The sequence below is a fragment of the Podarcis cretensis genome (assembly GCF_951804945.1).
Source record: "Podarcis cretensis genome assembly, chromosome: 1".
NCBI classification, from domain to species: Eukaryota; Metazoa; Chordata; class Lepidosauria; order Squamata; family Lacertidae; genus Podarcis; species Podarcis cretensis.
This window is the reverse complement of record NC_137170.1, coordinates 94,473,297-94,499,566: the sequence shown is the minus strand read 5'-3', so window position 1 is coordinate 94,499,566 and position 26,270 is coordinate 94,473,297. Positions and strand designations below refer to the sequence as shown.

The window sequence follows — 26,270 nt, the reverse complement described above, 5'->3', positions numbered from 1 at the left end:
ATTCAATTCTTTTGTGTTTCTTTTTCAACATGCGTCTAGAAATGAGAATTTACAAGAGTTATTATTTCCAGTCAAATTGTTTGTGAAAAACGGACATAAGATGAGTGTTTTCTCACCTTAGATAAATGAATCCAAATTTTCTTGCGTTTCTCTGTGCGTTTTCTATTAGGGAGTGAGATCATTGTCTTATATGTGTGTCTGTGGGGGAGGAGGATAGGCTCTCCCTTCTTAAAGTTGTAGACAGAGAAGAGACATAAAGTCCAAGGTCATCTGTAGTGGTTTTTAAAGAAAAGAATTGTAGTCTTGATGTTCATTCAAGCCCTTGGGGGACATCGTTTCAAACAAATGAATATATCGTGCCTCCTGTTGTAACAATAGTCTATCAATGTCTCTCCTGGTATATAAATCTACTTTTGGTTTCCAGATAATGAAGAAAACAAAATCATCCTCCGTATGTTTTTGCTGTGTATAATGTTCCACCATTGGGGCTTCTAGCACTCTGTTGCGGATCCGTGATCGATGTTCGTTTATGCGTAGTTTAATTGATCTGGTGCTTTTGCCTATATATATCTTGTGGCATGGGCACATCCATGCGTACACGCTATTCTTCGTGTTACAGTTACTAAAATGTTCAATCTGAAACTTGAAGCCGGTCTGTATGTTGACAAACTCCTTTACTTGTAGTGTGTATTTGCGTATTTGCATACATTGCATCTACCACATTTGTAGTGATTCTGTTCAGTGGCATTGCAACTTCTCAGACCACCTTTCTTCCCACTGTTCCTTTAATACAAAATTCTAAAATCCATATTAGGACAATACATTTATTAGGCCAAACAATATATCACAAAATAGGGTTCAAGCCTTTGAGTTCAGTGAATCTCAGTGAACTAAATTCAGTGAATCATTGCTGTAGCTGATTCCACTGGGAACAAAGTGTAAGTAGCATGTTCTGGATCCAACACTTTTGTCTGTTCTTCTATCTATATGACATATGCAAAATCTTTATTTAAAAATGATAGGGCAATTTGTAGAAAATTGTCTAGGTAGAAAAGAGTTATCTACAAAGTGTTTTTTCTATACAGTGGTGCCTCGCAAGACAAAAAGAATCCGTTCCGCGAGTCTCTTCGTCTAGCGGTTTTTTCGTCTTGCGAAGCAAGCCCATTAGCGGATTAGCGCTATTAGCGGCTTTTAGCGGATAAGCGGCTTAGCGGCTTAGAAAAAGGGGGGGAAGGGGGAGAGTCGGAAAAACTCGCAAGACGAAAATGTCTTGCGAAGCAAGCCCATAGGGAAATTCGTCTTGCGAAGCACCTCCAAAACGGAAAACCCTTTCGTCTAGCGGGTTTTTCGTCTTGCGAGGCATTCGTCTTGCGGGGCACCACTGTAATTGCAACTATGTTGAAAAGTCTCCTGGCTTAAAAAGTGCCAGGATCCTTGCTGTTTATTAATTAGAGAGGTTGATTATGGCTGAGGAGTGTGGAGGTACTCTGTAGTGCATGAGTCAGTGAAAGTATCTCTTAGACAGCTGTTTCCCTACACTGCAAAAGGAGAACATGCAGAGTTCATAATTGCAGGAGACAGCCAGCTAATGAAAGTCCTCAAGGACATGGGATTTGTACAAACTACTAACTATTTCAAAGCAATCTGTATGAATCTTTGTTGGCGATGTCATCTGAGATGATTACTTTGAATAGTCTCTGCGCATCCGGCTCTCTAGAAGTAAAGTGCTTTGAGGCATATTCATAATTAGTTGCTTTGTATCATGACTATCGGATGACTTCAGCAACATCAACAAGCAATACAGAGCAATGACAAAATGCCAAGTGTGTATGAATTTCACTGGAGCTGTTTTGCAGATTTTTTCTATAATTTTTCATACACAGCTCTTCTGGGTATATAGAAACTACAGTCACAAAAGCCATCTTCAGAATTAAGTGTGCACAGGGAGGTCCTGGGGATCAGTCCACTAGTTTCTCCTCTTGTTGTCATCCCGTGTTGTGAATCAGGGAGCCTCCTGTACAGGAGGCTCCCTGCCTCACAGGGTCACCCTCCAACAGGAATGGTGATGGGTTTGTGGACTTTGCATGCTCCCTGTGTTGTGTGTTTGCTTCACTCTAATACTGAATGGCTGAAAAGGCATTTTGTGATGCTTTTCAAGGTCTTTTGTTGGATTCCACATTATTGACTTGGTGTTTATTGGAACCTCCTTTACATATTTTTACTTTTCCATGATGTTACATGAAGTCTGTGAGGTTCAAGTGATAGCTGGGCTTTCCAGTATAGTATGAATATTGACTTTTCATATCTGCAAAGACCCATTCCTGTATGCCAGAAATTCTTAAGGGGAAATTGTCTGGTATTAAAAGGAAAATTGTCTTCAGCCAGGCTGTAGATCCTGGAATTTCTCAGGAGTCACAATAAGAGGGGTCAACCATGTTTACTCCACTGGTAGATAGGCTTCATAGCAGCTGTACCTCTAGAGAACTGTTATCAGGGAAAGATATTGAAAGCAGAACTGGTTGTCAAGAGAAATCTATTAGAAGTACAAGAAATGAATAATGGGAGAGCCTTGAATCCTTTCAAAGTTGTCAGCCACAATGCTGTATCTCTCCATGACAATGTTACCTTGCACACTGGCAAGAAATCAGTTTCCTGATCTTTCCACACTAATCCTGGATAGTGGACAGCACTGTATAATATGGAGTAGAACATTATTTTAGAAGACTACAGGGTCTAAAACCTCAGGCAACAAATAGAAGGGAAAATTCTTTTCAATAGGAAATTTTCCTTGCTGTAAAAATTTATAATTATTTCCATGTATATATATTGTTAAACTAAAGGGGGAAGCAGTAATGCAATGGAGCGTTCAATATTTTTTCTATTTTATTTTACAGCTGATTCCGTTGCTAAATTCACTGACTAAGCTTCAGGTCCATGGTCCGTATTTGCTATCATGTCCCTTTGATCCAAGTGCCGACTTTTCTAGAAGACTTGACCACTTAACACGTGTCTGTAATGAGGGTGTTCCAAAATTGCAGTCCTTAACTTCTGCATAACAAGGCCCTGAAATGGAAACGGATCAAAAATAAAACTGCCAATATCAAAATTCCTTTATGCAAATCCATGCTGCAACCAGAGCTTGGAACACTATGTATAGTTTTGGTCCCTATATCTCAAAATTATATTGTTGTGTTGGGGAAAGGTGCAGTTTGAAAAAGGCAACCAAAATGATCAAGTGGCTGAAGCAATTTGCCTATGGGGAAGGGTTACAACCTTTGGGGCTTTTTAATCTAGACAAAAGATAATGTTTGGACTTTGTGCAGGTGTATAAAATGGTGCACAGTGTAGAGAAAGTGGATAGTCATAATACTGGAATCCATAACCATCCAATGAATCTGAACAGTGGAGAATACATCTGCTTGCTCCTGCACCAGTTTCTGCAGCTTAATAACTTGTATTGTTATTCATGTCACAGGTAAGAAAATAACAGAGGTTATCTTGACACCATCTCTCTTTTAAGCATATTTTCTGCCTATAATTGTCTGTTGAATGGCATCTGGTGTTTGAATAATCAAATACAAATGTAGCAGAGTGGTGCAGCATATTGACACAAGATGGTGTTTCTCTCTGTTTGTGGTGACTGTACAGTACCAGGCTTTTTTCCTCTGAATTACTACATAATAGGGTTACTCTACCTATTCATTTCAGTTTTTAAAGCAACAGGATGAAACTGATGAAAGAGTTCTATCTTTTGAAATGAAGAAAGTATCTTTGGAGAAAAAATAAAGCAAATTAGATACAAATGTAATTTGGCAAAATCTTTCCTTTTTATCCAGGCTTTTTGCCCTTAATTTGAAGAGTTTCGTGTATTTTCAGGTTCTTTTATGGGATAGGACCTAAGACCTGTCCTTTATCTTTGTAGTAGCGTTTTCGGGTTTTATTGATTGGTTGTCATACTTGTTTTTAGTGTTTCAGTGTTTCTGTAAGTCACCTTGAGTCATTTGTGTGAGCAAAGTAACAACACCAACAAAAATGTTTGCTTCAAAAACACAGCCATGAATTTCACTGGTTTATGTCATATTCTGTCAGCCTAACTTGCCTCACAGAATTGTTGTGAAGATACAAATTGGGAGTGAGATTAGTCATGTATGTTGCCCTGGGCTCCTTGGAGAAAGGATAGGAATAAAAATTTAACAAATAATCTATAAACTACCCGTGTTGATGTCAGGTGTGTTGGCCCCTTGCTGAACTTTCATTCAGGGTCTGCAGTCTCTGCTTCTGGTTCAGAGGTTGTTATCATATGGGTGCTGGGAGTTCCCAGTTCAATGGTGGTGCTAAGGGCTTCCATTTGGTAACAATGGTCCTTCACTCTCTGAATCTGGGTCCAGGTCACTGCTGGCCTCTCTGATCACAGCAGCTACCTCTTTTGATGCATGATACCTTTTGATGCATGATTCCCAGCTCAATGGTGGTGCTAAGGGCTTCCATTTGGTAACAATGGTCCTTCAGTCTCTGAATCTGGGTCCAGGTCACTGCTGGCCTCTCTGATCACAGCAGCTACCTCTTTTGATGCATGATACCTCTTCATATGATTCATGCATGAAAGGAACTTCTGTAAAATGAGGACTAGTACATACATTTATCCCAACTGGCAGAGAAGGGATATCAGATGTTTTCGTTGGTGGGATTGTAAAAATAATGCCCTGTGTTTCTCTGCTGTGTTTTTTGAAAATGTTTCTTTAAGCACCTTGTTTCAAATGAATACAATACCTTCTCGGACCCAGGCAGAGAGACTCCATATGCTTTTGTTGCCCTGCTTGACCTCAGTCATGCAGATTTTATTCTGAAAACAAAATAATCATGTGAAAAGAGAAAAGGAGTGCAATAGCTGCATCAGAAGAATCGGATCATGACAGTATGGCATAATTTACGATCCCATGTAATAATATGGCCCAGTGTTTATTATGCTTTAAGCCTTGGAAATGGGCAGCATGTTGGGAAGTTACTAGTTTTAGAAACATTGGTCTATGGCAGTGGCTTTCAACCAGTGTGCCATGGCACCCTGGGGTGACTTGAGGAACATGCAGGGGAACCCTGTCAGGGCATTCTTTCATATCTGCCAGTCCATATCTTTGCAGTCCATATCTTCCTGAATTATCTATCTCTTTCTCTCCAAGGAACATTCAAGGGAGCCAGTAGCTTTAACTTGCAGCCCGTTATCTTCCTGCATCTCTCCCCCACCATGTTTATCTTCTTAAAATCACCCCTCCCCCCAAAAAATCCTCCATGGCTTCAGTAACTAACAGTTCCTTAATTTTACACCAAGGGCTTGAGAAATGCAATAAAAATAGCAGAGTAGCTTGATGGTGTGTGTGCTCTGTATGGATGAATTTAAAAATAACCCTGAGAGTGAGGAGTGTCTTCTGGGTTTCTCTCTCCTACCCCAACATCCCTCCCCACTATTTTCTCTACCTCTCTCCACAGGCAACACTCCCCCCCCTTAACAGTCACCCAGCTTTACGGGGAAAGGGAGAATGTTGCAGAAAAGAACCATGTCTCCATGTGTGTCCTGCGCTGCGTTTCTCGCTTTCGTTCTCCACAATAACAAAACTTTTCTGCTTCTGATCTTAATCTTGTTTTGCCTTCTCCTCCCCATGTGCACACTAATTTCAGGAAAGGCAAGCTGGGGCTGCCATGTGGAGTATGTCAGCTCAGCCCTGCAAAGCAGCAGTGTTGCTTGGGTTCCCATCGGCATGTGTTCTCCCACTTAGGCGCTTGCCAAAAACATCGCCCAAAAGAAGGCAGGGTGGAACGGGGGAATTCCCCCTTACACACAATGGAACCTGAATGTAAGTGGCTCCCACAGGTTAGCCGCAGAAAGAATGTGGTTGGCCAAGGGAGCTGTGGACTCAGGAAGGTTGAAAACCACTGGTCTAGGGGATTATTCCAAAGAACTTGGGAAAGGTGAGTTTTGAGGAAACACTGGAAGGAAGAAAAGTAGGTAGGTAATTAAATACCTGGGGTACCTGTTCAGGGATGTAGTTATAGGCATAAGGTACAGCAAAGAGAGAAAGGCCAGAGTCCTTTTAGGGAGCAGGAAAACTTCAGACATTGTAGGGTTGTGACTGGCCAAGTGAAGATTGCAGGGAGATCACCTTTATGTACAGCTAAATTGTACAGCTGCTGTGTGAATAACATGACTACCAGTGCACTCTCAGTAATTTTTTGACAAAAAGTCTTGTGTTCTTAAAAATCCTTTGGTGCCCCTATCTTTTCTAGTTCAAGTGCAGTTCCTGTATTTCACTCGCAGCTAATCTTGAGCAATGTTTTTAGTTATAGGTACGTTAGAATCCATTTAATTCCCTTAGGAATCTCAGCTTCGGTTTCCAAATTGAATTTCATCCCTTTACGATGATGAGAATTAGTATTGTTTGCTCTCAGGGGAGGGGGCGGGCAGAAAGCTCATTTATAAGACTTTCAGCTCTTGTCTCACTTTAGTCAAGTGTTGCATGAAACACACACATATACTGTTTCAAGAATGGCTACTTCAAACTGTTTTTGGGTGCTTTGCCACCTTGACTTTGCAGAGAATTACAGTAGAGTGATTTGTATAATCACTGTTCTTAGTGGTGTGTAAAAGGCACTAGAGACATGGAGGGTAGTTTTTCAATAATGCTGTGTGCCTTGAGTAACTCATTATAATTAACTGCTGTGTTGATGGGAAGACTTGCCAATGCCTTCCCATGTTATGGGTCTTTGATTGCTTGAATATATGGGCTCTAGGGGGGGAATTCATAGCATGTGAAAGCTATAAACAAAGCAGGGTGGTATTGGGTTTAATTCAGCGTAAATAGATACGGTAGGGCAATGAATTACCATATTGTCAGTTTTACACATTTAAAGATGTATGCAGAAAGATGATTTTTTGTGTGTGCAATCTGCTACACATAACTGTACAAGGAAAGGAGAACAGTCTGCAACACATCCTGTAATCTGCTGTTGCTCACTTCTTGCTTACTAGTTTTTAGAGTTCTCTGTGAAATTGTTATTCCTCATTAAACAGTTTGCAAAGTTTGTACTAAGAAGCTACATATTTTCTGTGGCTGTCCTACACAAGAGTTAAAATCCATTCTGCTGTGTGAATTTTGTTAGCAAATATTATGTGAATGTGTGAATATTCAATAAATATTTGATATTCAGAATCAGCTGCCAACATTTTACAGCATCTTACATATAACAACCAGCATTTAACGGATTCTCGCAGCTGATACACAGTCAAGTCCATATTTGACAGCATCTGACAGCTAATGCAATAGCATTTAATAATCTTGTACTAGCTTTATTTATTCCTGGCAATCAAGTCAGAAAATCTCTCACATTAAATAGGCTGCTTTTTCTGTTTTTCGGATGTTTGATTTGATCCATTACTGTTGCTTATGAATATTTTTAATACTGTTTTACATTTATTATTTTACAAAAAGAATAAAAAGATAAAACATCTTTGTGAGGCGAAAAACCCCAGCCTTATATGACATTGATTCTACGATTTTTCTCTTCCTATAATTAGTAAAAGGATGCTATTCTATAGTAATTTTTATTTGTGCTGACTTCTCTTCTTTAAGCTTATGTTTTTGTTTGCTTAGGCAACTGAGCTTCAGTAATTGCCAAATTTCTTTACATATAGATGGTTTAGTATTTCTCTCTTTGCCATTACAAATATTGAAGCAAATAAAAGGTTTGAAATGAATGGGTGGTGTGTTTTTGATATGATCTGCTGAGTGAATTTTAGTACATTATTTTAGCATCTAGCAATATTTTGTTACTGATCATTCTCTTACTAACCATCTTAACTTTCGTCCAGAATTTACATATTAGGTGGAACATCAACACCTAATATGTAAATTTACTTAAGGTAAATTGTATCACCAGAAAACATTTTTTTTGTTTTTTTAGATGTTAGTCAATTTATTTGGCTTAGAATATCAGCACTGTTGTATATAATAATAATAATAATAATAATAATAATAATAAATAATAATAATATGTATACAAAGAAGATGATATTCATTTAAGTCAAACTCAAATCACTAGATTAAAATAAAAATCACTGGATATACCTTGGTTTGAATACATGTATCCCATGCTGAGCATGAGATCATTTCCTGTCATGCTTAAATTTTTTTTAAAAAAAATATTTATTACTTTTAAAGCTTACAAAAAAGAAAAGGAAGAAAGAAGACAAAAGAAAAGAAAAGAACAAAAAAGAGAAAATACAATACATAAACAATAAAATATTCCCACTCTTTAAATCTTGTCTGCAGACAATTGTTCCGGGTCATGTGGCCAGCTTCTGGCAAACCAAAGCAGCGCACGGAAATGCCGTTTACCTTCCCGCCAGTGCGGTACCTATTTATCTACTTGCACTTTTTGTCGTGCTTTCGAACTGCTAGGTTGGCAGGAGCTGGGACCGACCAACAGGAGCTCACCACGTCGCGGGGATTCAAATCGCCAACTTTCCGATCGGCAAGCCCAAGGCTCAGTGGTTTACACCGCAGTGCCACCCGCATCCCTATTATATTGTTAAATTAGTGAAATAACATAAATTAATTTTAAACTACAGTATTAACAATTTTAAAAATAAGCTGCTTTCTTTGCTTTGTGATATTCAAATCTATCCATCCATACAATTCTACCTTTACAAAATTCAGAAAGATAATGGCTTGGATCCTAATATATGGAAATTCCCAGAAGGAAAGTTCCCTGTCCCCTCCTCTCTCCTAAAGCCACTTGCACATCTGAAAAGCCTCCAGAACAAACTCTCTCCAGACTAACTATGAGCTGTGATCTGGGTTTAAACAACACACTAAGCAAAACTTTGGCTTACTGTGCAAAAACCTTGGTTTGTAGCAAAAAGACTTATGGAGAAGCAAAGCAGTTCTTCTCTAGGAGTCCACTTACTCACATAGGCCTGCTAAACCGTGGTTTGGCTTAGTGTGACATGTATTCCCAGTCTTTAAGTCTTGCAATGATTACAGCTAAAGTTCCTTAACTTAAGACAGATAATTGGTCAGACATAAAATGGGCATGAAATTTGTGTATTTATTCCTAATTTCCCCTTCATATCTTTATATATTGTTTTAATGTACTTTGAAATATTGCCTTTGAGTTTCTGTTTCTGTAAAATGCAGAACAAATGTAGCTATTCCAAGTAACCAACTGATTTATACTGTTTTAGTGATATATGTGAGCCACTTTGAAGATCAAATTTGTGAATAGATGAGATATAAATTCCATAGCTCATTTGCCTGGAAGTAATATTTTGCTGTGATCTAACAGCTGAAACTCACCAAGAAAGCATGTTTCTGGGAGTGGGAGTATTTGGAATGAAATTAAAAGCCTTTCTGTCAAAGAAGTTGAAGCGCGACTTTGAAATACGAGGGAAGGATAAAGAAAGGCTATCCTATTTTCAGCTCTCATGCCATATATGCAAATATCAGTAAGTGCTAATAATTATAGTCATCCATCATATATTTTATAAAATTCTGAGCTCATCGCAGATTCCATGAATGTTGAAACATTTATGCAGTCGGGCACAATAATTGAAGGCATCTGAATGTTAGCAGGCCAAGATTAAAGTGTTCTAATGAAGTGCCAATGCAGTAATGGCATTCTAAAGAAATACATGTCTAAGGATATGTTAAAAGGGCAACTCGGTAGGTTGAATGTCCTTCTAAGGTTCTGCCAAGGAACATTGAAATAAAACACTTTTAAGCAGAGGCACTTTGCCTTCAAGAAACTAGTCTATGTTAAACATAGTGCAATAAGTAGAAGACTACAATCAGAATTTCAGAATCTGAGAAAGGAGTTTGGAAGCCTACACAAACCCCTTTGTTAAAACAATTTTGATTGAAGGAAGGAATAACTTTCTCTAGCATAAAATGCCCTTAACAATTTGGTATCCTTTCTGGTAAAATGAACTAACACTGCGGTCCTTTCCCCCAGCTTAGTTCCTTGAGGGCCCCCCCCCCCCAGTCTCAAATGATGGTGCAGTTCGCCTGGGTGTTTCATCTTACAACCATTCTGTCCCTTGTCACTGCATTTTTCTGCATCTATCTGTAACAGCCACAGCCAGAACTTGAATCCAGGCTCCCCTCACCAGGTGTACGGCTTCACAAACTCAAAACAACACTTTCTTCCTCAACAGCCCACCATTCTCTTCTCCTTTTCTGGCCCAGCTGCCCCCACCCCCCAACTGTCACTTTCCCAATGTTCCATATTCCCTTATAAGTCATTTCCAGGACTCCCCAGAACTGCCTAACTAGCTACATTTTACTTACAGTACCCCCGTTTTCCCTAGTCAACTTGCTGTATGAGGTATACAGTACTACCTCGGGTTACATACGCTTCAGATTACATACACTTCAGGTTACAGACTCTGCTAACCCAGAAATAGTACCTTGGGTTAAGAACTTTGCTTCAGGATGAGAACAGAAATCATGCTCCGGCGGCGCAGCGGCAGCAGGAGGCCCCATTGGCTAAAGTGGTGCTTCAGGTTAAGAACAGTTTCAGGTTAAGAACAAACCTCCAGAACGAATTAAGTACTTAAGCTGAGGTAAAAAGGTAAAGTGACCCCTGACCATTAGGTCCAGTTGTGACCGACTCTGGGGTTGCAGCGCTCATCTCGCTTTATTGGCCGAGGGAGCTGGCGTACAGCTTCCGGGTCATGTGGCCAGCATGACTAAGCTGCTTCTGGCAAACCAGAGCAGCGCACGGAAACGCCGTTAACCTTCCTGCCGTAGCGGTACCTATTTATCTACTTGCCTTTGTCGTGCTTTCGAACTTCTAGGTTGGCAGGAGCAGGGACTGAGCAACGGGAGCTCACCCCGTCGCGGGGATTCGAACCGCCAACCTTGTGATCGGCTAGTCCTAGGCTCTGTGGTTTAACCCAGAGCGCCACCCTCGTCCCAGTAACCCGAGGTACCACTGTATTAAAAACCAAAACAGAAGCATTAAAAAAAAACCTCATTGCAAAACCACATGAATATACACACATCATCTGCCACATAGCACCCCCTAAACATGCTCTAGGTTCCATCCCCGCAATCCTCTAGAGCAGATTTGTGGGCAGAGGAGAGGGCAGGAAAATTATATTGCAGAGCTACAAGTTGTTGCCTGAGCCTGAGATCTGACCTTTAAAAGCAAAGGTGTTAAGCAGGAGCCGAATCTGCTTGCTTTTCCCTATCTTAACTACCTGCAGCCCTATACGCAAACACTTTTCTGTCATCTGGAGCCACTTTTGGTTTCAAGTCTTTGCAGATGTGCAAAGAGGGCAGTCAAACATCACAACTGATTTACTAGTTAATGTGCTGGCTGTCAGGCTGTAAACCAATTTTGGGGGAAATATTATTGAAGTACCGGCAACTTGAGGAAGAGACACCTGCTGCTCTACTTTTAAAGAAAGGAGTTGATGAGAATTGGAATCCAACAGCATCTGGAAGGTTCCTCATTACTGTTCTTAACATACTAGCCCCTTTAAATTACTTAAACTTTGCCTAAACATCTCATTGGGTTTGGAGAGGTAGGGGATAAGTGATATAACAACTCCCAAGGATTTTTGAGATATGTGTGCAAGAATCACCATGGTCTGCTGATCAGAAACCAATCAGTTCCTCCAAACTGTCACACTAGCTTTATTTTTCCCTGATTTTTCTTCAGGCTTAGATTAGCCATTAAGTATAGACTATGGCATCAAATTGGAGTGTACAGTGGTACCTCGGGTTACATATGCTTCAGGTTACATACACTTCAGGTTACAGACTCCGCTAACCCAGAAATAGTACCTTGAGTTAAGAACTTTGCTTCAGGATGAGAACAGAAATCGTGCTCCTGCGGCGTGGCGGCAGCAGGAGGCCCCATTAGCTAAGGTGGTGCTTCAGGTTAAGAACAGTTTCAGGTTAAGAACTGACCTCCAGAACGAATTAAGTACTTAACCCGAGATACCACTGTAGTTATATATGTGTGCCTGATAGTAGACTAGGTTAGGGCCGGGCAGAAAAAAAGATATAAATCTTACGTTAGATCTGAGTGATTTGCAGTAGATTGGCAAGGGTTTTGGACTCCAAAACAACAGCTGCACAAAATGATCCCTGTACCTGTCACTACCTTAAATTACATTACTGAAATGAGGTGTGATTAGAGTAATCAAAAGTGGACTTCTTTGTGGAAAGACTGGGATATTTGCCCATATTTGAATTAGGTGCTTATTCATCTCCCTAATGGGATTCTTTAAAACTTTCCAGAACTCAGATGCTGATGGCTATTGCCGTGTGTATGACCATATTTTAAAGCAAAGCAAGAGGTATCTTCAAATCTGTTAACCAAAACAGCAGGAAAATATACTGTGTCTGGCTGCCTATGTGACCTCTTCTGTAAGCAGGACCAGAGGATAAATATTGTTACTCTTTCTGCAGCTATTGACTTCCATAAAGATAATTTGCTTAGAGCAGAAGACAATGATTACATACATGGTTCAGAAGAGGGCATTCTGGCCTTGGATCTGGTGCTATTCTTACCCTGGTTTCTGGACTGTAACCAGTTTTGTCTTTCTCTCCTTCCACTATCTCTTATGCAGCTGGTGTCCAACATCCTCATCTTCATCTGCACGAACATTGTAGGTGTGTGTACACACTATCCAGCTGAGGTGTCCCAGAGACAGGCATTTCAAGAGACCAGGGAATGCATTCAAGCTCGTCTACATTCTCAGAGAGAAAACCAGCAACAGGTAAAAGAAAAATGATGATGATAATACATTCAAGGATGAGGGGGTTTTTAGCTTGATTATCTTATTTTATTTTATATATTTTTGTGGTGAACAAATTTCTGGGCTTTTTGTGTGGCAATATGGGTCTTGCATAGGAAGAATACAGAATGTTCAAGTAATTCTGATTGAAGTTGTGATTTGATAGAGACCTGGCTTTTGCTGCCGTTTGTGGCTGCAGGAGAAAAGTTCCCAGGACTATGATGATGTTCTCCAAGGTTCAGCTTAGGCAAAGCCCAAGTCTGACCCAAAAGCTTTAATATATCTATCAGGTTAGGAGAAATCAGTAGGTGGTCTGTGGGGTGAGGGAGGTAAACATCATGAATTGGGGAAATATCCTACTCCTGAGAACATTTTGATTTGCAGCACTGAGTAGTTTGCCAAAACTGTGTTCCTGGTTCCGGTGTTATCACAGAGCATTAATTTACTTAATCAGCTTTAATTAGTAGCATCCTTCTGTGAGTGCGGTTCATGGTAGAGTGTCTGTGAGCTATCTAGTTAATTTGAGAGCATCTTTAAGATGCAGGTAGAGAATTGTCAATGATCTAAAGAGGACTGATGATACATCTATCGACAGAAATTAAGTTTGATTCCACCCACATTGCACAGATGCATGTTTTGTTATCCTGTACCCAGCTGCCCAACTCCATCTAATGTAAATAGATAAAAGGAACGTGGAGTTGCATCTAATCCTAGTCCTACTTAAAGTAGACCCATTGAAGTCAATGAACATGACTTATTTAGATTCACTAATTTCAATGGGTCCACTCTGAATAGAATTTAGTTGGCTACAAGCCTTTGGAATTCACTTTTAGAGATTCACAAGTATGTAATAATTACTTCTGAAACTGAGGTGTCAGTGATTCATATGTCACCTTTTGAACCCTTTTGGTTCTAATGTACACAATAAAGATTTTAGTGCTTTTTTAATATCCTGAGAAAAATGTGTTACTTTGCTATCTTTCTGCTCTGGTTGTTTTGGTCTCATACAGGGACTGAGAAAATGCACTACTGAGAATATGAAACTGGTGTTTTCCACAGCAAACGGTTAAAATGTGAAAGTCATCCATGCATGTTTATGCATCTTTAAACACATGTACTTTGGGCCCATAAAATTTCCCAGGTGCAACCTTTATGAACAATTGTTGTGTAGTGCAATGGAGAAGATTATCTTGTTGTCATGTGCAAAGCAGCAAAGTACACAAGTTTCCAGTAGCGAGATGGTGCTTCTTATATTATTTGGCCACAATTCTCTATCTAGCTCAGAGGCAGACTCAGAGTGAAAGATAATGTGGGCTTACTGGACTTCTTCATCACAGAGGACACTAGTTCTTTCTTCACTGCCTCCAAGCCATAGGAGCCAGCAGTTACAGAACAGGGCAATGGTCCTTAAAAGAATACACAGCACCTCAGGGATGACTGGACTAATAGGAGTCTTCAGAAGGCTTCAGCCTGTTGCTGAGACAACAGCTCTTCCTAAGTGAGTCCTAGCAAGCATTGGCTGGTGTGAGCTCTCCAAGGTGCTGACAAATTACCCAGCCCATAATCTGGCTGGATTTGACTGGACATCCCTTGCTGTGACCCTGCTTTTTAGAATATGGCTTCTTTCTTATCAGCATTAACCTGACCTCCACTGGGACTGTAAGCCAGAAGAAGGCAGGACAATGCTCATGCATTTCAGTATCAGTAGAGAGTTCTGATCTTCAACCTTCACATTTGACACAAGAAATACAAAATACAAAAGTCATTTGTTGTCATTTCTTCATAGTTACTGAAGCCATAAACGTGTATTAGAAACTGGATTTGCTGCTACATAACAAATAAATGAAGCCAAATTTCATGAATGATATTTTGTCCTATGGCCTACAGAGCCCGTGGAATGGCCACAAACAATGCACAGTCAACATGTATTCTGTGCACCACCAACTCCGTTAAAACAGCTACCTTTTGATGTTGCTAACATTGGAGAGTCTAACTTCTATGAATGGAAGTTAAATTGGAACTGGAGAGAAATCTGATGGATTATGACTTGCTTAATTACTGAGTAGAATAGGATCTTACATAAAGGCTGGCTTTATGGAAAATATCCATGATTCTGCCCATTCACTGCAGAACTGATAGCTTCATTTTGTTTATATGAGATTAGAAGAGATGTGTGTTTGTGTTGTTAAATAGAGAGCAGGCATGTTAATTGGCTCATCTGTCTAACACCACAGGAGCGCCTCCTGCTCTCCGTACTTCCTCGCCATGTTGCCATGGAGATGAAAGCTGACATTAATGCCAAAAAAGAAGATATGATGTTTCATAAAATTTACATACAGAAGCATGACAATGTCAGGTAAGTGCAACGGTAAAGGCGTGGAATGAACCCATAACACGGTAGCATGTTTTAAAAAGAAACGAAACTAAAGCAAACAATATGTATGTCTGAGAGGTAAGCATAAATGGAATTTCTTTGTTTGCCATTTTTAGCAGCAGAACTGCAAATCACATATCTTTAAGTGAGAGAGGGGAACAAAATTCAAAGCAACTCCAAACAGACTTCAGGCCTTGGTGTGAGTTTAAGGATGACTTCTTTAGTCTTTTCCTGCCTTCCCTTCCCTTCTATAAAGTTTGTATATGAGAGTAGAGAGTGAGAGACTAATCTTTGCTGGTGTCACATGTAGAGAAAACCATGCACATAGGAGGTAAAACAGATTTGATTTGTCTTTACGTCTTGTTTAATCATTATAGAAATAATTTGACGTTCTTATCTCAAATGTCCATGGAAAGTGAAGTTTCATTTTGAAAGTAATACAAAGCAGTAACTTACCACTATGGATTTATCTGCCTAAGTCATATGCTGAGTAGACCTATTGAAATTAATGAACATAACTAATTTAAGTCATTTGGTTTCAATGGGTGTACTCTTGAGTCAGATACAATCCTGTCATCATCTTCTTTTTTAAAGCCTTTTGAGTCCTAAGACTCATAGGTTATTTGAAAAATACTCTAATAATATTTTCTAGCCTAGGCAGCAAGTGATTTCATGCACTGATCATCTGATTATCTTAATTTGCACTAAAACCTGTGTGTTTGCCTTTAAAATGACTTGGTCCCAAATACTCAAACTATTTAAGCAGAAATTCTTGGACTGACTTAATTAATCTTATCAAATTAATTGAAAATTAATCAGCTGAAATCAAAGCAGTACAGCATAACTGATCTATGCATTTCAATCTGTGCTCTTTAATTAGAAGAAACCTGCCTTAATTGGCCTTGTTGACTCCAGCATTATATACATTTGACACTTTTCTGTGGTATTTGAAATCAGACTTTCAAGATCAGAGTCCCCATCCAGCAACTTCACTGGATTTAAACCTTATTTATTAATGTCATCTAAACAAACAACTAGTTTTAAAAGGAGGCCAATTTGCTGAGATGAAGGGAGAACAATTAAAGATGAGAGAATGGTCACAAGGTGGAGGAGGTTTGAAAAAAGATAGCTCAGAAAGGGAACATAATTAAGTATGTGTGTCTTAAGATAAACAGATGAAAATGTTTGCTGTATTTAGCTAATTGTGCCAACACATAAAATTGCGAGTTTTATAGTATCCTTATATCTTAAATATTGTGTAACTTCTCCAAAAGGTAGAGATTTATAACTGAGGAGGGTGAATATATGCTTTCACATGGTTTTCTTATCTGAGTTCACATAGATAACTGCTGACTTGTAAGTAGCCATTTTCCTGGTGTCTAAGTTTTTTTCTCCCTCTGCCCTTCTCAAGACATCAAAATGTCACAAATAACTAAAACAGGCTATTTAAAATTTCCTGAGGCCAGTAATTTCTGTGGCCTTCATTACAAGGATAGGTGTACATAGGAGACTTGTAAAAAAATCAGTATACTGTATCTAATAGAAACAAAATTGTTGTTGTTTTATTTGTACCCGGCTCATCTGATTGGGTTGCCCAAGCCACTCTGGGCAAATATAAATATATAAGCAATAGCCCTAGACACATAGTTATCCTAGTTATGTTTAGTATGTCCAGTTTGCCTTTAATAAAAACAAGGCTCTAGACTTGTAATCAGAAAACAGGTTAGACATGTTTGGGTAGTCACTAGCAACAGTTCAGAAACCAGATATGGACCTAGGCAAATGTTGAGACGCCAAGTCTATCTAGTTCCAATACCAATATCTGACCTGCCTGTCTCAGCATTATCATTTCTTTGAAACTCAGCGTCTCTGTAGCATAACAAATGGCCCAACCCAGGTATAGTTGTTATACTACTGGAGTCAGCCTCTCTGTGGTGAGTGATCCTGGTCCATGACATGTATAGGACTTACTTACTGCATGGAAGTTGGATAATTTCACATTGAACTCCACAGTCCTGCTCCGTATTTTTTTGTGGAGAGCTATAGTGACAGCTATAGTGACATGCTGGCCACATGACCCGGAAGCGGCTCCCTTGGCCAATAAAACGAGATGAGTCCGCAACCCCAGAGTCAGCCATGACTGGACCTAATGGTCAGGGGTCCCTTTACCTTATAGTGACAGCTAAGATCCGTGCAGTAAGTGGGGCTTTAAATAACAAAAAACAAAACAAAACATGTCACACAGAAGGATGAGGCAGTTTTCAGAAGTACCCACTGATAGACACTATGATCTGTGCTCTGGCCATTGTGTATCTGAAGTTGTATTGGCAATGTGTGGTGAATAGGAACAGATGGGGAGTGGGGGAAGCAACTGAGCAGGTAACAACAACAAACAATTAATGACTAGCAAATGATTAAGCACTAGCTCCCCCCTCCCCCAAGAACAAAAGTAGCCCTACTTTTTTCTTTTTTGAGTTTGTAAATTTTATTTTCAGTTTTTGAAAATTTACAAATATACACCTTACAATCACATATTTCCAATACATATTAGACTTCCATCCCCCCTTTTCTGGTTTCTTATCTTATTTAAATTTTTAACACTGCATTTTCCACTTTGCTCCATTTCTAAATTATTCTACAGTTAATCTTGATAATACTCTTAACTGCTTGATTTAAGTTAACCCTACTTACTAATGCACTTACTTGCATGTCACGATTTTTGAAATGTATCACAAATGTTCCCCACTCTTTAATAAATTAGCTTTCCTCTTGGTTTCTTACCACACCTGTTAATTTTGCCATTTCGACATAATCCATCAATTTAATCAGCCATTCTTCCTTGGTTGGAACAGCATCCTCTTTCCATCTCCGAGCAAATACCATTCTAGCTGTGGTTGTAGCATACACAAATTTCTAAGGTCCTTCGGAATTTCTGTATTAACTATCCCTAAAGGAAAAGCTTCTGGTTTTAAAAGTAGCCCTACTTCAGCCTGATATAAACGTATACAGTATCTCTCTTAAATCCACCTTAAAGGTTGCTCAGCTAATGAACACTGATCTGGGTGCAGTCCACCTTTCATGTATGGTGGTCCTCCAGGGACTGAACAAACCTATTTTTTCTGTCTTCTAGGACTGCAAAATAGCAGGCTTGTTAGCTATTAGGTCGCTTACAGTCCATGCTTGGGGCATTGCCTTTGGCTTATTACACATTGTGTAATAATTGTGAAGGCTTGTCCTAAATGCATGCTTCAGCAAGGCCAAGCTTTTGTACCTAAAAGATACTTTGAGCGATCACTTAGTTCTGGTTCCATACCTTCACCTGCAATTTTCTATACAGTGGTACCTCGGGTTACATACGCTTCAGGTTATATATGCTTCAGGTTACACACTCCGCTAACCCAGAAATAGTGCTTCAGGTTAAGAACTTTGCTTCAGGATAAGAACAGAAATTGTGCTCCGGTGGCGCGGCAGCAGCAGGAGGCCCCATTAGCTAAAGTGGTGCTTCAGGTTAAGAACAGTTTCAGATTAAGTACAGACCCCCAGAACGAATTAAGTACTTAACCCGAGGTACCACTGTAATTAGCTACATGTTCTCTAATGCATATATGTAGGTTCCTTGCACTTATAAGCTGCACACAGGGACTAGCTCCATATGCACACTAGGTCCTCTGAGCTGGCCTGCTTAATCCACCTTTTTCACACAGTACATAGTTAGTCAGTAGAACTCACTTCCACAGGAGGGTGTGCTGGTCATCAACCTAGATGGCTTTTAGAAGTGGATTTGACCAATTCATGGGGGAGCGGGCTACTGATAGCTACCAGCCATGATGGCTATGCTCTGCTTCCACAGTTGGAGGCAACTATGTACCTGAATACTAGTTGCTGGAAACTCCAGGAGGGGAGAGTGCTCTTGTGCTCAGCTGCTGTTTGTGGGCTACCATTTGAGACACCTGGTTGGCCACTGTGAGAACCAGATGGTGGACTAGATGTGTGGCCTGATCCAACTGGCTCTTCTTATGCTCTTATGATCTCGTGGCACTCCATAAATGCTAGCCAGTGCTTTGGGCTGGCAGAAGGTGGGCGCCTCAGTTGAACAGGGTTTTGTGTCTCCTCTAGAGATGTCTCTTGGGGAAAGATCCCTGCAAGTGTTTGCTGGTGGTGGTGGGAATGGGACCAGGAGGTGGCATTGGTTAAATTACACAGCAGAGAGCAACCAGGGAACAACGGCTCCCTGTGACCTTGGCTGGTTTAGAAACCATGCCATGCAAGGGAAACATCAGGTTGGGAAAGTCCTGCATTCTTACGCATCTGTGAAAGCCACAGATCCACGTGTGCACACAAAAAAGGGCACACTCTCCAATCATGCCCTCTCCTGTTGTAATGCACACATCTCCTGGCTAATCCATCTCTGAAGCATCTGCGGAACACCAGTCACATCTGGCAAAGCACACAAATGCTCTAGTTAATCCAGGGTGTGTGCAAGGAGCAGTTCTGGACACCTAAGTTTTTTCTCATATGACAAGTGGATACCAGGGAAAAGTCTAGAGGTTCAGCTAGGCCCATCACTGCTTAGCTTTCAGCAGGCAGCTTTAACTTACCCTTTTTTCAGGGTGCATTTTTTGCTGTTGTCTTTTAAACTAGGTCTCTGACCGCTAATGTTTCAAGATTATGGTTTTTACTGTTGATGATTTTATTAGCTATCTTGAGTATAATTTTATAAAAATGGAGAGATAGAAACATTGAACATAAATGCATAAAATAAACAAACTCAGGAATGCGGCAATGAGAATTACAGTTCTAGGGGTAATTTACCCAGGATTTCCTGTCATGCCTGCTCATAAAATATTTTAATCTAGTTGCTGTTACAGTGTTGCGTAAGTAGAAGTTAGTGATGATGTGAAATCTATTTCAGGCTCATATTCACTCGTGATGTGAATTATGACTATACAGTATATTGACATTTCATGGGGAAGCAAACATTCCCACTCTCAGAAAGTTAAAATGTGAGAAACTGCTTTAACACAAAAACAGTCTTGCTGCAGAAATTGATCTTTGCCTACATCTGTTTGTGAAAAATAATGGTCACTGTCAAAAAAATTAAAATGGGATTTCCAGGAGCTCTCAATTCACTTTTTAAAGTAAATAACACAAACTGCACTGTTAAAGCAGTCCTTTTTTCCATCTTGGACTAGTTTATAGCAGACATAAAAGCACTAAGATATGCATAGATTGTTTTTACCTCATGGTTTTCAAATGGTATCCCACTGCCACAATAACCCCTTAATGGTATCTGGAATTTGCCAAATATAGTCATCTTGGTACTTTAAAAAGAGGTGTCAAGCTCAAGAACAAAAATTACTCACCATTTATATGCCTCTAAATTTTTCTCACCAATGTGTTCTTTTTAGAGGTTGTATCCAGATGCAGTGAGAATTAAAATTTCTGTTAAGTGTTGTGAAATATACTTTGATTAAGGAGAAGCAGTTATTGTCACTGTCAGTTAATTAGAATGTCTTGAAAGGTGGAAGTTAAACCAGCATTTGCTGGAATACAGCAGTGGACTTGTCAGCTCTGTAAATAAAATACATGTTTAGCTTTCTAATGTGGTTTGCTTAATGTACCAAAACATACCAATTTGTTGCTTCATTTATCGCTGTTTAAATCCTTTTAACAATGTAGTAGTAAGCAGTGCAATCTGCTTCAGAATCAGTTTTTCTGGCTTCCAACCATGGTTTTTTTGTTTTTTTGTTAAATCATTTTTATTAATTTTCCAATAAAAAATCCAGTTAACATATCAAATCATAATCCAATTAAAATAAAAACTAAAATTTTAAAAAGACCATGGTTTTTGACTTATATTCTCAATGCAGGTATAGGGCGGTATGAAAATTTAATAAATAATAGTAATAATAAAGTCTGTCTGTAGAATGGTTTTTATTAAATTTGTGTGTAATTATACTGAGTGTCCTTTGTTAAAGATTAATAAAGTTTGAGCGTGGCGGGGGGGAGGAGTGTTACTTGTATACCATATCTAAAGTGTCAGTAAGGGACCCCTGACTATTAGGTCCTGTCGTGACCAACTCTGGGGTTGCGGTTCTCATCTCACTTTATTGGCCAAGGGCACCGGCGTACAGCGAACCAGAGCAGCGCACAGAAACGCCGTTTACCTTCCCACTGGAGCGGTACCTATTTATCTACTTGCACTTCGAACTGCTAGGTTGTCAGTATAAAACAGCAATAAAACAAAAATGTGTAGTAGCCAAACACAGTCCATGACAACATTAAAACTAAGAAGAGTAGACAGTAAAACATAAAAACAGCATTGAAGACTTAAAGAACCAAAAGGTCTTCACATCTGACCCAAGCAGTAAAAGTGTTTCTACTGCTAGGGATGGACAAATCTATCCATTTTGGTTTCTCTCTTTTTCCCTATTTTAAGTTCAGTTCACCACGTTTCACCATCAGTTTGCAATTTTTTTAAAAAAAGTTCTCAGCGTTTCTTTAACATTTTCAGCATTTTCGTGCACGTTTCTCCTAATCTACACACTTTTGTATGCAATTTTTCATAATAGAATGCTGTTTTGTATATTATTTTCAGTAACAGATGCACATTTATCCACTGCTTTACCCAAGATAAAAATTTTGTGCACCTTATTTGGTGAGACAAATGCATAGCAAAATTTGGAGAAGTGTCTTGTTTAGAGAAGTACAAATGAGGTAGGTTCACATTAAAATGCAGACTAAACCAAATTCCCTCCATCCCTAGGTACCACTGATTACATTTGCTTGATAATGGTGTTGTATTGCTGAGGGCTCTCCCAAATATCCCGTCTGTTGGCCATTCATTCTAGGCTAGGCTCATTTATGGCTAGGCTCTCTCTGGTCTTGATTAAGCATTTATTCTGATTCCATTGCTGGGAGGTTATACAACAATGATAATTCATCCCAATTGACTTACTGGGTATTTATATATCTTCTGTTGACCATTCATTCATTCCATCCTTTTCAATACAGTTCCCCATAATAGCAAATAAAAAATAAAAAATCAGTTTTTTAGAGCAGTTGTTTTGTTGCACTAGGGTGACAGAATGATTTAAAGTTAAAGGGAATTATTTCCCAGCAAGGCAGGTGCCTTAACATTTTTCGGATGGTGATAATTGTTTGGAAGCTTCCTGTTAAGCCTGGAAGTGCAGCGGTGGCCTCACACTTGCTGTCTGTAGCCTGCTTATTACTCACTGCTTGAATCACTAGCCCCGCTCCTTATTTCCCCAGATAGAGGGATACAATCTTTCATGCTAAAACCAGACTGTGAAAAAGGTACCCGCACCTAGCAGCAGTCATTACAATAAATTGAAACCAGCTTCAAAGGTATATTATAGCAGAATGAGCAGCTACCGGGTATCAAAGGAAACACTTTCAAAGTAGCGCTGGTGCCAGATTACTCCCTCCTGGAGATATGTGACAATATAGAAAGCACTTATAAGAACAAACACTATTTGTTAAATCATCAAATGTCCTTCAAATCCAGAACTGCACACTATTGATCATTTTCCAACAGAAAGACATTGTGACCTGACATCTGGAAAGGGTGTCCATTGATGGCACTTGCAGTAGGTGAGGTGGAAGAATGCCTTGCCTAAGAGCGTGCTTTGTTGCTTCAAATATAGACATTTCACAGCCTCACCAAGGAAATGAGGCTCTGCTGTGCCTTTGTTGTCAACAGGGAGCATAAAACTTGTGCTCCAGTTGAGACTGGATGGGGCTGTCCAGCCTTCAAAACCAGAAGAACATACCAACTGTTGTACTCGACCCACCACAACCGCTTTCACACTGAGTACATATTCAGCAAGAACAGCTTCTTTTATGAATTTTCTCCTTGATTGTTCAGTGTGGCTGGTTGAGAATTGAGCTCAGTTGGTGCTGACCAATGTTGTGGGCAGCACAGCGGTGCTTATGGTTATTTATTTATTTGAAATGTATGTGCTGTGTTTTCAACATGGGATCAAAATGGCTCACTAGAGAGAAAGATTAAAAACTACATTAATAATATAATTTTTAGAAAGATAAACTAAATGGCTATATGGATTGATTGAGGCAGATATTATCTGGTTAAAAACATCCCAGTGGCATTCCATTGTGTCAAAAGCTGCTATGGGGCCAGTATATTGACTATTAATGCACATTGACGACTAATCACTTGTTTCACATTCAAGCACCTTTAACTAAAACTAATTCATCCAAGAAAATTGATGGTTTTTCTTTGAGTTGCTTCCACACTAGCGTACTATTCTGGAATTGCCATTTTTTGTTCCTTCTTTACTGCTTTCTCTTCTTTTTGCCAATCTAATTTAGGCATTGTGTGTGTGTGTGCTGTAAATAAATAAATGTGCTCAGTGCTTTTTCAGGGGGCACTGAAGGGTATGCAGTACCGGCACCTCTTTTGTTGTTGTTGTTGTTGTTTTAAAGTGTTGTATTTACTGTAATAACTTCACAGCACCTATTTTTCTAGGAGGGAAAGCACTGCATGTGCTTATGTGCAAACAATATTCATTGTTATTACACTGTTATACGAATAAACAGTTGAATGCAGTGATTAGAAAACTGCCTCTTAGGATTCTATGTAAATGTAGGGGGAAAACTACCTGATTTGTTCATTTGGTGTTGTGTGGAATCATAAAGTTCAAATAGGAATTCATGCTGTGCAGACTCTTCAAGCATCTCTATCTTACAGATTATTAACAGAAAGTATGCTGAGAACCTTGGTGGTGCTTTTAATTTCATAAGCTGTGAAGGGCAACTAAAATATTAATAGAAAAATTGCAGTTAACAGAAGAATTGCCAAGATAGCAGCTCTGCAGCAATGGTCAGCATTTTGGTCTTTCCCAGCATCTTGTTGAAAGATTTTTTTGCTGGGAAAGACAGCTGGCCTCAGAGCCCCTGAGAAAGAAAGAGCTATAAACTCCAGATCACAAATAGCTACTTTGATAATATTTTCTACTTGAAAGATGGCTCCAGTTGAGAGACTGTGTGAACATTTATGCCTGTTACAAAATTGTGAATAAAAACCAGACAACTAACTACATCTTGACTTTGAGAACTTCATTGGAGTATTGGACTAAATCATTCATTCCCAACCTGGTGCCCTCTGGGTGTTTTGGACTACAAATCCCATCAGCTACTTGGAGCATAACCAGTGTTCAAGAGTGTGGGGAACTGTAATCCAAGACACCTGGAGGGTATCAATTTGAGGAAGGCTGGGCTGAACTTCCTGTAGCCAATCAGAAGCCGCACTTTGGTTTCTGAACGTTTTGGAAGTCTGAAGTTCTGGAAGTTGGAAGTTCTGAAATGGATTCTGTTCGACTTCCAAGGTACGACTGTACAAATCAGTTGGAACTCCAAGTGATTATTTAATACAGCTCCTGGTATATAGACTGCAATAGCTAAGTCAAAACTGATTTAGTTCACTACTTCCACCATAGACAATTTACATATAATAAAAGAAAGGGGGGAGAACTTGAGTATAAACATCCCCATTTGCTTGTTTTTCATCGCTCAACTATTGCTTATTATTCTCTGAAAAACTCACTGGGTTAAAACAACTTAACTTTAATAGAATAGAATAGAATAGAATAGAATAGAATAGAATAGAATAGAATAGAATAGAATAGATACATGGTTTTTAAAGTATTATACGTGAATAAACCATAAGCACAAACGTCTGTAATAAACATTAATGTACTAGGTTGTGAAATACACAGTTGACCCTAGTGCTTCTGCTAACTAGGGTTGACAGTTTACTAAAATAATATTTAGAGATACAAGATGCATTTTAATTGTGATGATGCATGCCTTCAGATAGTTCAGGCAACCCACTTTGGAACCCTGACCAGTTCTTAAAAGTCTTTTTCAACTACATGGAATAGATTTTTTCTTTTAATAAAAACTGCTGACATATTAAGACCAGGAATAAGAAAGTTGTACAATGCTTCCGGAGCACTCTGCTTCTTAGCCAAGGCTTGAATTTTGTTATTCTGTGGCACTATAAATAAAGATATTAGCATCAGTATGTAAATAGGCTTCTATTTTTGTTCAGTGCATTGTTTAGGAAAACTAGGCCAGTTATTCAGTACGAAATGTTTGCTGTGCAGCACTGAGCCTTACCCGTTTTTTCCAGCCATTGTAGGCTTCTTGCTTTTCTGCAAGATATCTCAATTGTGCTTTATTTAAAATGGGGCTGGCTGTGGTAGGCAAATCCAGATTTCCGGAGACTTTGATGATCCTTTGAAACAAAGAACCAGCTCTTCTTAACTGAGCTTTTGTGAGGGCCAGGGTGGTCCAGTCAGTCAGTGCTTGACAGTGCTGTTTGCTCAAACGCCAAAAGCAAGTCTTTACCGCTTATTTTCAGTCTTTAGTCTGTAAAAGGCAAATAATAAGACTTGGCCAGCAGGGGTGTTGCAAAGAGGAACAAGAGCTTAACTGATAAATGACAACGTTTAAAATATTGTGATAGAGAGGTGACACACTCGAGCTGGCCTTCTGGGTTGATACAAAAATCTCTTTGTTTGGAAACATTAGAACACTATCATTACATCAGGAATGGGCCCAGAGACTTCTTAGAAGGCAATTCATGCAGTTCTGCTCTTTCAGTTAGGAGGGTATGGCCATATAAGTTGCTTGTGTGTAGGGTGCCAATGTGTCCTACACTACAGAGGACGGCCTTTTATTTGAAGAGCTGTCCATTCCAAGTCCAGTTCAAAGATAAAGATCCATATGAAGGGATAGCAAGGCCCAGAAGTTTCCCAAAAGCTGTTACAGTAAGAACATGGCAAAATGAACAGGCATAAAAGTCACCTGATTGTAGTCTGCTCCCCATTGTGGTGAGATAGACTATATTTCTATTTAAAGAACAGCATTTGTTTTTGTTTTTCTAAATTTACACCTATACATATAAATTAGTTTTTAGAATTTTTAAGCAAATCTCTGTCCTCTTTTGTCCACACACACAGCATTACCAAAAAAGAGAACACCTAGGAAGTCATGTTGGCGTTTCACTGAGCTCCTTAAAGGAAAAGTAACATATAACTGGAATAAAGGAAG

General features: G+C 39.3%; 1 protein-coding gene across 4 annotated transcripts in view; it reads left to right on the top strand.

Annotated features, from left to right (window-relative positions):
- The window catches only part of ADCY5 (adenylate cyclase 5), a 188,457-nt gene that overhangs the window by 97,594 nt on the left and 64,593 nt on the right, over positions 1 to 26,270 (top strand). For all 4 annotated transcript variants that reach the window (XM_079993071.1, XM_079993070.1, XM_079993073.1 and 1 more), the window contains 2 exons: positions 12,632 to 12,781; positions 15,034 to 15,155. In XM_079993071.1, the coding sequence (XP_079849197.1) occupies positions 12,632 to 12,781; positions 15,034 to 15,155 (272 nt within the window). The remainder of the gene's footprint in view (positions 1 to 12,631; positions 12,782 to 15,033; positions 15,156 to 26,270) is intronic.